This window comes from Ursus arctos, unplaced genomic scaffold (genome assembly GCF_023065955.2).
Source record: "Ursus arctos isolate Adak ecotype North America unplaced genomic scaffold, UrsArc2.0 scaffold_12, whole genome shotgun sequence".
Classification (NCBI taxonomy): Eukaryota; Metazoa; Chordata; class Mammalia; order Carnivora; family Ursidae; genus Ursus; species Ursus arctos.
In genome coordinates this window covers 58,617,602-58,632,390 of record NW_026622786.1, presented here as the reverse complement: position 1 = coordinate 58,632,390, position 14,789 = coordinate 58,617,602, and the positions used below count along the sequence as shown (strand labels likewise).

The following is a 14,789-nucleotide window of genomic DNA, read 5'->3' as shown; positions in this document are numbered from 1 at the left end:
GTGTGAATGCAAATTAGAACACTGTGCCTCCTTCAGGCAGAAACAGAGTCCCTGAGCACAGTGTTCGGCACCCAGAGCATGAGCAAGATGGCAGCCTCACTCCCCTCTCAGCTAGACCGCCCTGCGAAAACAGGCAGGATGGCCCTGTGTCTGAGCCTCGCAAGGGCTGGGACCAGCCAGCATGCCAAGTTCTGAAGATGCAGCAGTGAACGGGACACATGTCCCCACCCCATAGGAGCTCTCAGTTTAGTAGAGGGAATGACAGTAATGACAAAATTGCAACCAGTCATTGTGAAAAGTTCCATGGGAAAGGACACTGCAGAATCAGAGGGCCCCAAAACAAGCCTTGGGGTCAGGAGAAGCTTTGCAGAAACATGGACAAAAGGTCAAGGACAGGGTGAGGCTCGAGCGAGTATGGCGCACGTTAGTAGAGGTACATAAAGGGTTTTTACATTGTGATGCAGCCCTGTCAAAACGGACGCATTCAAACAGACTCTGACTCAAAATGCCTCCATTACAATCATAAACGAATAATGCTTATTAAGCATTCACCATCTATTTTAATTCATTTAATCTTACAACAATCCTATGAGATAGGAAGTGCTATCATCCACATTTTCAGATGAGGAAACTGGGGGGTCAGGTACCCAGCCCGGCCAGGTAAGTGGCAGAGCTGGCAGGAGGGCTCCAAACTGCCCTCTTTACTGCCACCTTACACCACCTCTGGCCAGATGTGTTTCCCCTGTTGCAGCTCAGGAACAGGGACCAAAGGAGAGCTGGGCTTTGGGATGAAAGACCAAGGGCAGCACAGCGGCCTCAAGAACGTGACTCTTGGATGTCCAACTTCAGAGAATGTCGCTGACCAATGGTCCCATCAACCGTTCTCTGAAAGCTGGCACCGCCTTTGCACCATGCTTGCCCCTGACCTCTCTCCCAGCCAGTGGCAGAGCCAGGGAGGGCCACTCATGCAGGGCCACTCCTGGGAGACTCAGCTCTCTCATGGTCAACTGCATCTCAAGAACTCCCGGGCGGCTTTGCCAAACCTAGCCCTAAGACATTTCCTCCCAACCTTCCTTCCCTCTCTCCCTCGCCCGGGGTCAGACTGGCATCACAGACTACAGATCTCCTGGCCTTCCCTGGCCTCCTCCTCATTTTCTCTCACAGGTGGTTACCCTTCTGGATGCCTGCACGTGTGATCCTGTCTCAGTTTCTGCTCTCTGCTTTCTCGGAGGACCTGGCCTCACACGGCTGGCGTGGGTAGATCAGAGTAGAAGCAAAGTGGGTGCCCAGGAAAGGTCCCTGAAGCCTAGGATCCTGAACCTGGAGGGCAGCTGAGAGGGTTACTCGGGGAAGATGCCCACATGGTAGTCATGTAAAGCGCTGACGCTTTATTTTCCCATCTTCAGACCTCAGGGAGGCTATTCTTTCTTAAAGGAACCATTTCCCTCCCCTGCCACACACCCTCTTTTTCCTGCACGTGGCTTTACCTGGGTCCCATCTGGAGGTCCTGTTTCTAGGAAGACTTGACATCTTCTCTGGGTGATGTGCCATGTCTTCATTCTGTCACTGCCCTCTGACCTCCCCCTATCATGCAACTCACCCCACAGCCCTGGCAACCTGCTTATGCCTCTGTCCGCCCTGCTAGGTGTATTCTGGGGTCTGGAGCAGAAGCACCTCCAACATAGGAGCGTTGAATAAATGGACGCATTCATACATACGTGGAAGAGCGGCCTCCCAGCAGATAGACACGTCATGCCTTCTGCAAAACAGACACATGACCTGGATGCAGAGCCCCACGGTGCACAACTGAGACCACCAAGACTTTGGGTGGCTCTGGCGGCACCCCTCTTTGCCAAGCTGCACTCTTTGTCTGTATGAAGGGGCGATGATGCCAACTCTCCGAGTGGGGAAGATTGAAAATAAAACACATAAAGCCTTTGATAAAGTGGCTGGTAGAGTAACAGGAACTCAAGTATGTCCGACTGAACCTGGCCCCAGAGGCATGTCATTGCACACACGCACACACGCAGTGGGGCTCAGACCAGGGCGCAGACTCTGCCCGCCTGGCTACGCGGAAGGACTTAGGGATGTAGGCTCTGCCGCCTCCCTACCTGCCTGCCTTCTCTCTTGACCATCCCGTTTCTTATCTCCTGATTATTAAACACACAGTAGTAGACACAGTGCTCCCTGCTCCTGTCGTAGCCACTGGGGATTCAGAAATAAGGAGAGTCTTCTTTCTTAGAGCTTGTGATCCAGGGAGGGGTTGGGAGGGGGAGAGAGTAGAAACAAGCAGAAAGATAAGTAGTGCTGCTCAGGGCGGGAACAGCCACGATCGACGAAGCCCCAGCTGCTGGCACGTGACCACGCGGATCCGAGATTTTCCACCAACGCCAGTTCCCATTTTAATATTTTTTCAAAAGAGGCACTTAGTTGGATATGATTCAATATGTATTAATTTTTTATGGACTACTTCAGGCATATAAAAAGCATGAGTACAACGCACGACCGTGTGCCCACTACCTAGCTTAAAAGAGAAAACCTGACTGCCTTCTCCTTTCTCTCTATCCCCAGTGGTCGCCTCTCTCCTGAATTTGGTGCTTATCATTCCCTGGTGTGTCTTTTATACTTGTATTACATACGTGGGTGCCTCCAAACAAGGTATCACCTTGTTTTACACATTTTCTTTTTTGCCCTCCAGGTATTTATTCCCATCCTCTTGCCTTTTTTCACATGAAGTTCTCCTACACATTTTTAAAAATTCATATAAACGTTACGTACTGCATGTATCACTCTGCACCATTTTTTGGTTTTTGCTCAGCATTATGTTTTAGAGATGTCTCCGTGTTGATACCTATATCTTTAATACCAATTTCCCTGCTCTATAGTGTTCCCTTCCATGACAATATCGCCTATTGATCTGTTTTCCTGGCAGCAGATGGTGGGTTGGGGAAATAGAATCACTAAGTCTGTCCCTTAGAGTTCTCCAAGAAGCAGACATGGAGATGGGATCAGATGTGCAAGAGAGTCATGAGGGAAACACATGAGTGACAAGGGGTGGGGCAGGCAGGAGTAGGCAGGGACAGCCTTCAGTCCACGGTGCAGGGGACTGGGGAGGAAGGAGGATAGACTCAGAAGAGCTTCTGACTGTAGCCCAGTTCTAAGAGGCTCAGCAAGGCCCACATGAAGTCCCTAAGCAAACATCGACCATTACAGGTACCTCTCGCAAGGCAGGAGTGGTCCAGGTCAGCCCTGGTGCCCCTGTCATGCTCAATCACCAGCTGGGGGCAGTTCAGGGGTCTGAGTGATGCCACACTTTCCATGACCACCCTACTGTGAATGAGCAAGAGGAAGTAGATTCTTACTCTGTCTGGCAGACTTTCATTCATTCATTCATTCACTCACGCACTCATCCACTACCTTTGAAAAAAAAGTGAGATGTTCGAAAGGCCATCATAGAAAGGGTCCTTAATGATGGGTCCTGAAGGACTGTTTCAAGCATCACTGCTGGAGTCAGCAATCTCAATAAGCCACTTCCACTGATTTCTCGGTGACTACCTGGAGCTCGGCTGCCAGGGAACTACAGTTAAGGTTCCAAGAGGCTCTGTGTTAAGGTTCTAGAGTCGAACAAACCTCTGCATTTCATTCTCCTCCCTGCCACCTGGTCATTTACACAAGCCACTTCACTGCTCTAGGTCTCACTCTTCTCATCTGTAAAATGAGGATAACCAGACCTATCTCACAGACTTGTTATGGAGACTAAAAGAGATGATATAAATAAGCATAGTGTTTGATACACATGGTAGGAGCTTTCAAAACTGTTAGTTTCTTCCTCTAGGTCATTGTTGGGGTAATTTTTGGGTGCAATACATTTTCTCAAACTGAGAAATGTTTAAAAACTTAGAACCCTAGTTCTACAAACTCCAGCTAACTACAGCAATCGGGATGAATCGAAATGATGTCCACTGAACCTTCTTATTCATACCCATCACTCTTCCTATAGCAGCATTTGTGATTAATCTCACTCTAGGGCTAAATCGGTCCCAAGTGTTTCCAAGGCACTTGATAAAGAAGCTCTCTGATTTATAGCAAACACCATTATTGAGCGGTGGCACAGAGAGGCCACTGGGGGATTTGTCTTGCTGGAAACTCTGTTCGTTGGAGCCATTTCTTCTATTTTCCTGGATAAGAGCTCAATTTATTTCAAAATGGATGAATGGAGTCCTTTTTTTGCTCCCTTGGTGGGGTAGGAAGGACAGAGAAGTTGCACAAATTTTAAAAATAAAGAATAATACTTAATATTTTAAATTTGGAAAGCTCTTTACAGCTTACACAGACATCAGGATTCAACAGAAGGCTAGGCACATAGTAGGTCCACAATAAATGTTTGTGAAAGTGTATCATCTCCTTTATTTTTAAGATTTTATTTATTTATTTGACAGGGAGAGAGAGAGACAGCCAGCGAGAGAGGGAACACAAGCAGGGGGAATGGGAGAGGAAGAAGCAGGCTCCCAGCACAGAAGCCGGATGTGGGGCTCAATCCCAGGACTCTAGGATCACGCCCTGAGCCGAAGGCAGACGCTTAATGACTGAGTCACCCAGGCGCCCCTCGTCATCTCCTTTAATCCTCACAGTGGCCCTGTGAAGTACACCAAGTCCATTCTTCCCATTTGGCAAAGGAGGAGGCTGAATTTCACAGCTAAGGAACAGCACAGCTAGGACTCTGACCCAGACCCAGACCTGAACTTTACCAGTCACCACCCAACAGTCCAGGAGCAGAGCTATCGGGCCCATCCTCTCAGCACAAATGACTGAGACACTTCCTCAGAGTGAAAACCTGGTCAGCCAAGGCTGCAACTTCTTTTTCACCTGGTCTTTGGGTTCATTTGGTTCTGTTGCAGATGGAACACTTGCCTCTTAGAGTCCACCTTCCTTACTTTGTCTGCTCAGAGCTTGACTGTCCTCCCCAACAATGCTTATAGTCATCTTAGCTTCAACATCTCCAGTGACAGAGAGCTCCCCACCCAGTGGAGCTGTCCACTGTTGAGAGCTCCTCTCAGTTGACTGGGTTTATATTTTGCCCTGGAATGTAATTCCCTGAACCTTAGCTAGACTTGGCTCCAGGCAGAATAGTAGCAGTGAAAAGCTTAGGCTCAGGCAGACCTGGCTTAAAGCACAGCCAGTCCACTTACTAACTCTGTGACATTGTTATTTAACTTGTAAAATGTATTATTTAACTCGTAAAAAGGAAAATGGAAAATGGAACCAGTAATATTTTATCAGCAGGAATTCTTTTGGGTACAAGTAAGAAAATAATTAATAGTGGCATAAACTATTAAGACATTTAATTATCTCACTTCTCAGAAAGTTTCAAGGGAGGCAGTGCCAGTGTTGGCTCAGCAACAAGGTGGTATTAGGGTTCTTGGTTGGCATTGTCATGATTCTCAGATTCGTGAGAAGGCCACAGCAGCAACAAATATCGTATCTTAACACAGTAGTTACAAAACAGAAATAGAAGACACAAGTTACCAAAAAAAAAAAGGAAAAAGAAAAGAGAAGGATAAAAAAAGAAAAGAAAAGGAAGGAAAAAGGAAAAAGGATAGCCTTTATGTGTCCTCTTTCTTATCAGGGAGGGAAATATTTGCCATCTCTGGAAAATATTACATGTTCCTTTATTCCTCATTGACCAGATCCAGTCACATGCCTAACTCCTAGATCAATCACGGTCTTCAGGGGATAACGTTGCCTTGATTGACTTAAATGATCATGATTTACCCCCTTGGGCAGGGCACAGCCACCTAAACAGAACAAAGTTTTGCTGGAAAGGAAGAGGAAGAATGGATGTTGGCTGGGCAGCAACAGTATTGGAGTTGAGGGTAAAAGGGAAGAACATACGAAGTGTTTAGTAGAGTCTCTGACACATTTTACTCTGTTAACTGTAATTGTCTGCCATTGTTGTAAAGGTTAATGGAAGTATCCAACTTCTGTCTGACCATCTCCTCTCCCACCTAGAACTTGAGTTCACTATAAATTATGTTCTACCTTGATCATGCTCCCTGGCAGAAAGGATCAAGGGGTCATAATAGATAGGGCTGCCTTGTTGCACAACTATATTGGGTGTTATCTACATTGTTCTGTGGGTGGATGGCGCCCCTGGAGGTGTGCGGTTTATACCTTGTGTGACCATTAGACTCAGTCCTAATAGGAGTAAAATAATTATTTCTGTGTCATTTGTATTCACCATACCATCTTCCCCAGAAGCGGTCCCCTCCTGTCCTTGATATATTTGGTCCCAACATAACCTTTAGTTTTAGGATTTTGTTTTGTTTTTTAGTTTTAATTTTTAGCTTTTTTACTTGTTTTGTTTTATTTTTATCATAATTGCTTTTTCTAAATCTCACTTCAAAAATTAGTGTGAATCAACATCTTGTCAACATCTTGGGTAAAAAGAGGCAGTTCCCTTCGAGGGAGAAAGTCAGTGACCAGTCATGGTCATTGAGCTTGCCCATGGGAACTCTATCTGCCCTTCATATGTCAATGGGCCCTAGGGTGAGGAGGGCTCTCTGGCTCTGCTAGGACATCTGAAATAGTTCAAGGAGAGAGATCTTGCCAGCAGAGGGCAGAGAAACCAGAACAGGGAATGCCTGAATAATACCTAATGTTATCTTGAGTAGAAAACAAACAACTGTGTTGAAAACTACTCTTATATTTGTCTCTTGACATTCTCTGCCTTACAAAAAAAAATCTCTTAACTTGAGGCCTGGCCTCAAAGAAATGAATCTCCTCTCAGATTTTGGCCCCAAACTTCCTTTTGTAAATCATCTTTGGAAGTAAATGGACTATAAGCCACAAAGTTGAGAGGGAAAGAGAAATAGCAAGGAGTGATCAGTTACCAAGTGCCAAGCATCTACATGCACAAACCCACTGCCTTCTCACAGGTGCTCTGGGAGGCAAATATTACAAATATTTGGTAGGAGTGACATTAGTCCTGGGAAAGTGAAATGATTCATCTAAGGTCTATCTGGTTCGAAAGACATTTCTCTACATCGCACTGTATTTCTGTGCACTGTATGCCAACAAACCAGCCAAAGAGCCAACGCACTACCACCTAACACCTCCAGATGGCATTAATCTGAGGCCCAGAAGCTTGGAAGGGCTAGGTAGTCCAAACCGTGATGTCTACAGGAGGTCACCGAGGCTCTCTGGGCTCTGATTTCTTCATTCCTATATAAAGTGGGACAATCATAGCCACCTCTCAGAATTGTTGCAGGAATCAACTATGTCAAGTGCTTTGGGGGCCTGGTTGGAACGAGGCCTCGGTAATGAGCGGCGACTCCCATTAGTGCTCTGCTTACTGATCTTATTGTAACTTGATCTTGCTTGAGCCCTAATGACCACATCTCCAGAACAATCCAACCCAAAAGTCCTCTGCAGAGTAAGTCTGAGTGCTGCTAAGCAGGCCTCCCCAAGACTGGCTTGTCTCCCCAGCCTGTCTTTCCTTCACATTTCGACTCCTGACAGATTTCTGTGCTCTGGACGAGGCCGTTGAGTGGTAACTCTGCAATCTGTCCCGGCTGTTATATAAACTTCTCCTGCTCCCGGACAAGCTGTCACATGTGTGTAAATACCACTTTATGCCTGGACTATGATTTCCAAGTCAGAACTCCCACTGCGTGGGTGGCTATTAGGGTCACTCTAGATCCAGGGCCCATGAATCACAGATAATAGGTTCAAACTGAGAGGCTGCTCTGGGAATTGACTGTGTGGCCTGAAGGAGGGATGATTAGCTATTGTACTTGGGCAAGTTTATGGCTACTCTGGGCATCTGAGGATCACTGTCCATGTCACCATCATTAGAAGAGGTAACACTATAAAGGGACAATAAGCAACTCGTGCCCAGTACGACCGTTGACAGGGCCCATTTATATCTGATAATTGACTTATGACTTCCTCAAAACGATCCCCAGAGATAGGGACTATTAGAACCATTTGCAATGCAATCATGGGCCACTCCACCTCTCTGAACTTCAGTTTCTTCACCTGGTAAGCGGGGTTGTTATGGGGAGTCAGTAATAACAAGTTTGATAGTGAACTTCACAGTTTGGTTTCCCCTCGAAGCAGGTCCCGAGGCAGGCACTAAGGTAGGGTAGGTGGGTACCAGGTCATTTGGCAGCGATCTCAGGGAAGCACACGCAAAGAAGTGGATGAAGAGAGAGGGAAGGGAGAGAAGCCTATAGAGTCTGTATTAATAAGTGGGTTAAAGTTTTGGGCAATGGGGGCCCCGTCTCGTCCGCTGACAAACTGTGGACCACACCCTAGAATCATCCCAAAAGGATGAGACATTTGTCCAGTGATGCTGATCCCCTGGATGTGAGACACCCTGAAGGAGTTAAAACCCCAGTTCTTCTGGAGTACCCCTGCTGGTGGTGGAGCAAAATCATGTGGGGCCAGAGAAACCCCTCAGCAGAGAAGGAAGCAGCCGGATGAGAACAGTGCTGGAAAACTCTTCCCCCAGCCCTGGCTGCAGGTGAGCTCAGGTGGGCTGAGGGGACAGGGTGGTCCTGACACACTCTTGATGCACAGACATCCTACATGCTGGGGAACAGCTGAGCCCCCGGTATACATTTGGGCCTCCCACCCACCCCCATGAAGCCTCAACCATTACTACCTCCATTTTCCAGAGGAAGAAAACTGAATCTTACAGAGTAAAGTGACTTACTCAGAATGAGCCAGCCCCAAATCCGGCTCTGTCTCACTGCAGATGCTGAGCTCTTAAGGGCAAGCCTAAGAAGAACATTAGCCTGTGTGACAGACCGGCAACACTGGCACCCTGAGGAGTTTCCTGACAACTCTGAGAGGCGATGCTAGTCACGACTCTATTCTTACGCTGATGGAAGAGACCCATTTCGAGCAGTACTTTGGATCAAGAGTAAGAAAGATGATTGCCACAGACCTCCGGCCCCCAGGTCACTCCCAGGCCGAGGGCGGGCTCACAGTGCAATGCGGCAGGCGTGATTTGTCTCCATAACATTCAGGGGAGGATGAACTGAGGCTCTGAGAGGCCGAGTGGCATATTCTGTCACGCAGCCGGTGAGGAAAGCAGGATCTGAAGTCCGATCTTCAGACCTCAAATGCTCAGCGGTTTCCTAAACTAGTTCCCTTTATGAGAACGAGTTGGATTTTTGTGATCAGCTCAGGTCAAAGCTAGTGATCCAAATGGCTTTGGGTCGTCGTAGTCAAGTCTACCGTTTCAGATGGGGATAACTGCTATGAAGATAAATAAAGCAGAGAATAGGGTCAGTGAGTGGAGGATACAGAACTGGCAGGATTTTCTGTACCTGCCATGGAGTGTTTGTGGGTAGTGCTGAGGTTTACAGGACCTTGGGAACTGGGAGGAGGTGATATAAACATCCCCTGGTATATGGGTGAGGCTTTCCCCTCACTGCATTATAAAGTGCACCCCAAAACTACCTCAAGCATTCACATAACTCCTTTTGCTCACTTGTTTGTATTCATTCATATGTATTCATTCTTTCAGTCTTTGCACTTGAAGTCAGTGAGCACTTACTATGTGCTGATTCGTGTCCCTGAGGGCTGCTGGGCCCTTGTCATGAACTCGTGTCATTTAGCTGGTTAGATGGTGTTAAGGGGGGGAGACCATGGAAAGTGTCAGGGATCATGGAGCAGGAGAAAAGGCTTGGGCCCTAGAACAAAGGAGGACCCCGAATAAATGTTTCCCACATTGTCCTGACAGTTGCTCTCATTTGCTGTGTGTGAAACAAAGCATGTGAAAGTCAGTAAAAGCTTGAGTATCACAAAACGAGTTGAACCCCTAGACTATCCGTGTGCCCTTGGCTAAGTTACACAGTCCTGTGATCCTCCATTTCCCCGTCAACTGGGAAATAACCCGTGTCTTGAGGAGGCGCTGTGAGGATTACACACAGAGAGAGGATGTGGTGTCTTGTCTTTAGCAGGGCTCACCAAACATGAATTCCCATTCTTTCAGTCCATCCTCTGGAGAATGCGCTGGCCAGGAAGAGACTGACGTAAGCATCAGAAAGTAGAAATTGGTGGAAACCAGGTATACTCTCTAGACCAAGGTCATTATAGGATTAATAGAATAACTGGGATAAATACACACACACTCGCTCTCTAATAAATCAGACTAAAACAAAATTTGGTACAAATAGGCTTCCCTTTGTCTTACATATCTTCAATTCTAGATCAGGCAAATGGCCGTCCTTTTGGAAATGACCTCTCCTAACTAATAATCTTACAGCGCAGACTAAGACAATGCTAGAATATAAGAACCAGCAACGGTATAGCAGTTTGGATGCTGTACAAAGCATATACACATTACTATATTCAAAACCCATAATAATGCTGGGAAGTAATCAGGGCAGATGTTACTATCCCATGTTCCCCCCCACACACAAAATAAGACTAGCCATATTGACTTTGATTCTCTCAAGGCTACCATAGCATCAGAGGAATACTGGTAGAAAAAATAAATTCAACTTGTTTGTTTCTGTACAAAAACTGTCATAATTACTTTAAATATAGAACAACAGAACCTTTAAGGTGATCATCCATCATCTACTTTGATATATTGGTCAAAATTAATACATGTCAATTTTACCTTCTTTTATAGTCTGAAGAGAAAAACAAAGCAATCTGACATCAGACCTATGTTGCCCAGCATGAGGTCCCAGGCCCCTCATGGTCCGCAAAGACAGTACTGGGCATCTGCCAGCCATGCTTAATATTTCAAAGTGCCGAACTAAAAATTTTATATTTTCGCTCATATAATTAGGCCACCCAGACTAAGTAAAATCACAAATTTTTCTTTTGGCTGAAATTTTGATAATACCAGAGATCACATGATGATCAGAGGTCCTGATTGGTCTTTGGTGATATCACAGAAATTCTGAAACATGGGAGCAGGACCACACTGTGACTTCCGCCCCATGCCCTACAAACTCGACTCCTAAACAGCCGGCACAGCAAGAAGCCCTGGTCATGAGCCTGGACCCTCCACCCCTTCAAGACAGAACTCTGCTGTCAAAGTCCATGCACACAGTCAGACCATGTAAAAGGAGTCCTTGATGACTAAGAGGCTGGGAGTCACTGGCCTACCTTTGGAGGCTATTGGTTTTCTGAGAGAAGTTCGGGGGTAGCTGTGAAGGAATATACACTGCTAGGGTTCTTCCCAGTAATGAAGAGAGAGATACTTCTCAACACAGAGTAAAGAACTCTCAAGGCTCTAATAACGCGTTTACGTTATAAGATGATTAACAAGAATTTTAACCCTCATGTATATGAATACACTTAAAATGAATATTTTTACCACCTGTCATAGAGTATTAAAACGAATGCTTTTAAGAGAAAGGAGGGTATTGGCCCTGCTGTTCACAAGTGAGGGGTGAAGGGAGATGAGCAGCTTTCATTGCCACTTCCTTTATGAGATCTGCCAACTGAAGTGGCAGTAACTGGATGAAGAGCACAGACTTTGGAGTCAGAAGATGAGGGTCTGAATCTCAGTTCTGCCATTATGAGCTGAGTAGTGCTGGGCACACAGTTGCTTAATATCTTTGAGCTTCGGTTTCCAGACGAAAAATGTAGGTAATACCTCCCTCTCCAAAGAATGTGGTATTGCTGAAGGAGCACTGGGTTACAAATCAGGAATCCTTTCCTTCTCACCCCAGTTTGCCAATTAGTTGAAGTGCATCCTTGAATAACTTGCCTAATCCCTCCAAGGCTTAGTCTTCTCCTTTATGAGTAAATAACACCACATTGTCCTTCCAGTCTCATAGGTTGGTTTTGAGGACAGGAGATACTTCAGGTTGTAAATGGTAAAGCCAATATACTAATGCAAATTTACTACCACATCAACATAAAACTTACGTTACATTGTTTTTGCTCAGCTTAAATATCATTTTGGACCAAATCTACAAAGAATCATCTTGTTTCTTTGCCTCCTGAAAGAGGATAAATGGAATAGGTTTGTATTCCGGTTATTTAGTAGACCCTGTGGCTCTATGCTAGCCACTCTGTTTGAATGGTGCTGACTGTGACCATCCTTAGCCCCAGCCAGTCAGGATTATCCCATCCCCTGTGGTGGTGATTGCTTCTGGGTTGCTCTTTAGAGGGTCCAGTTAGTATTGAAGGTTCTGTTTCAATAGTTGTGAGGTGAGCCACTCTTCCCATCTGGATGCGAATGAAGTACGTAACTCTGGCAGCTGCTGGCAGCCATCTTGACATGAGCAGGGAAGAGTGAAACCACAGCTAAGAAAAATCACAGAGACAAAGAACCACTGCTCTGATGATATCATGATCCTCTGGACTAAATCATGTCCAAAGCTAGTGTACTTCTGGGCTTTTTTGTTTGGTGAGGCAATAAATTTTCTTGAGTTTCAGGGTTTTTTTGTTGTCGTTGTTGTTGTTCTTGCAAGTAAAATAATCTTAAGAAATACATCACGTAACATTGTGTAAGTTTCATTAACCCTCTAAACTTCAGTTTCCTGGTCTATAATGGGGAGTAATAGAATACCTATCACATCCAGGGCTGCAGTGAGGTCCAACAGTGCTTGAAAAATGCTTAGCACAGTGCTTGGTACAAAGTAAGCATTCAACAAATTGTGGCTATTTTTATTATACTATGTATTATACTATACTATATTTATTATTTTTATTATGTTTGGAGTGCTACATATTATGCTAAATGCTTTCAGTACGTCATTTGCCTTAATCATCATGTCAACCTATAAGGTAGGATTTCTTATCCCCATTTTACAAATGAATAAATAAAGGTTAGAGAGCTGAAGTGACTTGCCCAGGGTCCCATGGCTACAAAGAGGTAGAGATTTCATAAAGTGTCTTTCTTTCTTATTTATTATCCTTTGACCAGATGATGTTGAGTGTACAGTATCAGTAAAATACTAACTGAATATCCATACGGTGCCAAAAATTATTAGGTACTAGAGACAAAGCAGTAAATATACATATTCTCTTTGAGTTTAGTTTTAGAGGACAGTCCTACAACTACCCAGATTATGGGAGGGATTTGATTGAATTTGTGCCTTGTATTTATTGGCATCATGCTCCTAAACCACTGAGCAACTAGCCAATGACACCTAAATCCTCTGGGCACATGAAAAGCCCTGACAGTATGGTATGCAACTAAATGCAGAATTTAGGGAGGTCTTTTCCATATACAACTTAGAGCACATGTATACATATTACATTCCAACTGCTATTTAATTTCCCCTAAAACTCTGAACTGAACACGTAACATTTCTTTTACATTTATTATCTCATGGGTTAAAAAATATTTTTTTCATATGCACTACAAAGGTATTCTCTCTATATCTTCTCTGCTCTTTCTGACGTGTCAGCTTGTATATGTTTCCTAGGAAGTCTGAACAGCACAATTAGATGTGATAATGGGATGGAAGGAAAAATAGACCAGGGCCTCCACCACACTATTTTCTTAGGAAATCTACAGGGAAATCTAACGGTGTGCTTTACTGTTTACCTCTAGGTGACATTCTCCAAATGTCTTTACATGTTATGGAGTGCCTCTGACAGAACTAGGAGTGTGAATGACGACTAGCAGAACAGTTAATCTGAACCTCCTCCTTACAAGTGTTGTCTTGTGTGCAGATCAAGAAATTCCTTACCAGCAATCTCCAGTAAGCCTGAAAATTTAAAGAGCCCCTGAAATTCTCTTAACAACTAGGTACATACTGTGTCTAAGGAAATGCATCAGGACACATCCCAAATGAGAAGTCACCAGCTTTCATAGCCCGGGGGAGGTTCTACTGTCCTAACCTGCCTCACCCAGGCTTTTCATGCTCTTTGTGAGAGAAGGGTCTGAGAGGAGGAAACCCATCCTGCAGGTAAGTGATCCTGATTTTATAATTAGATTTTTACCTGTACTGTAGCCATACATGAGGACATGCACACACACCTGAGGATGGTGTTTGTTCCCCTCTGATAGCTCTGCTTTAGATACTTGCGAGTTGTGAAGATGGACAGATGTGCAGTCACACCGATCTAGGTTTGCTCTTTCTAGCTGAGAGGTACTGGGTGCACCACGTAACCTCGCCAATCCTGTTCTCACTGTGAAAGGAGATGGCTGCAACCTACTTCATGGGGTCTGGGAATAAACAGGCCTAGCTCAGAGCAGACACTCCATAAAAGATCGTTCTTTCCCCTTTAATTCTCTAAGAAACTATGTAATATAATGTGTTTCAAGAAAAACGTCCCTCTCAGGAATAGAACCTCAACGTCACTAGACTTCACAAGTTTGGGAGTACAAATAATTTACACAAATAATAAATTTTAGAAGTTTATTTCCAGACTAATATAATACAGTAACTTCTGAGTATCACCAGGGATGTGCCTTGTGCTCCCTGTCCCATCTTCTTCCAGCCCTTTGCAGATGTCTGCTGCCCAGGGAGATCCACTTGGGGGCGGCACCTTCTCTTGCCCCTCTTGGTGATTCCCTCAGTGGGAACAGGGTGGTTGCCTTCTCTGAGAACTGCCGAGATTCCCAGATCTTAGTATGTGAAGGAGCCAAGATGATACAACTTTCTGTTAGGACTTCAGAACATGAGCGGCACACTGGGTCTGCAAGGAAATGACCCTCTCTTACCATTTTGTTTCGCACTTTGTCACCTGGACCACAACAAGCACTACTTTTGCCTATGAAAACAACTTCTTTAAGCTTCTGCCTATGTAGCCCTTTTCTCCTCAGAGTCCATAAGCGAGGACCAGGAAATTCTCCATCT

The 14,789-nt window shown here is 45.1% G+C and overlaps 1 protein-coding gene across 1 annotated transcript in view; it reads right to left on the bottom strand.

Annotated features, from left to right (window-relative positions):
- Positions 1 to 2,626: 2,626 nt before the first annotated feature.
- The window catches only part of OMA1 (OMA1 zinc metallopeptidase), a 90,172-nt gene continuing 78,009 nt past the window's right edge, over positions 2,627 to 14,789 (bottom strand). The window contains exon 9 of the mRNA XM_048220371.2: positions 2,627 to 14,628. Within this exon, the coding sequence (XP_048076328.1) occupies positions 14,596 to 14,628 (33 nt within the window). The 3' untranslated portion in view covers positions 2,627 to 14,595. The remainder of the gene's footprint in view (positions 14,629 to 14,789) is intronic.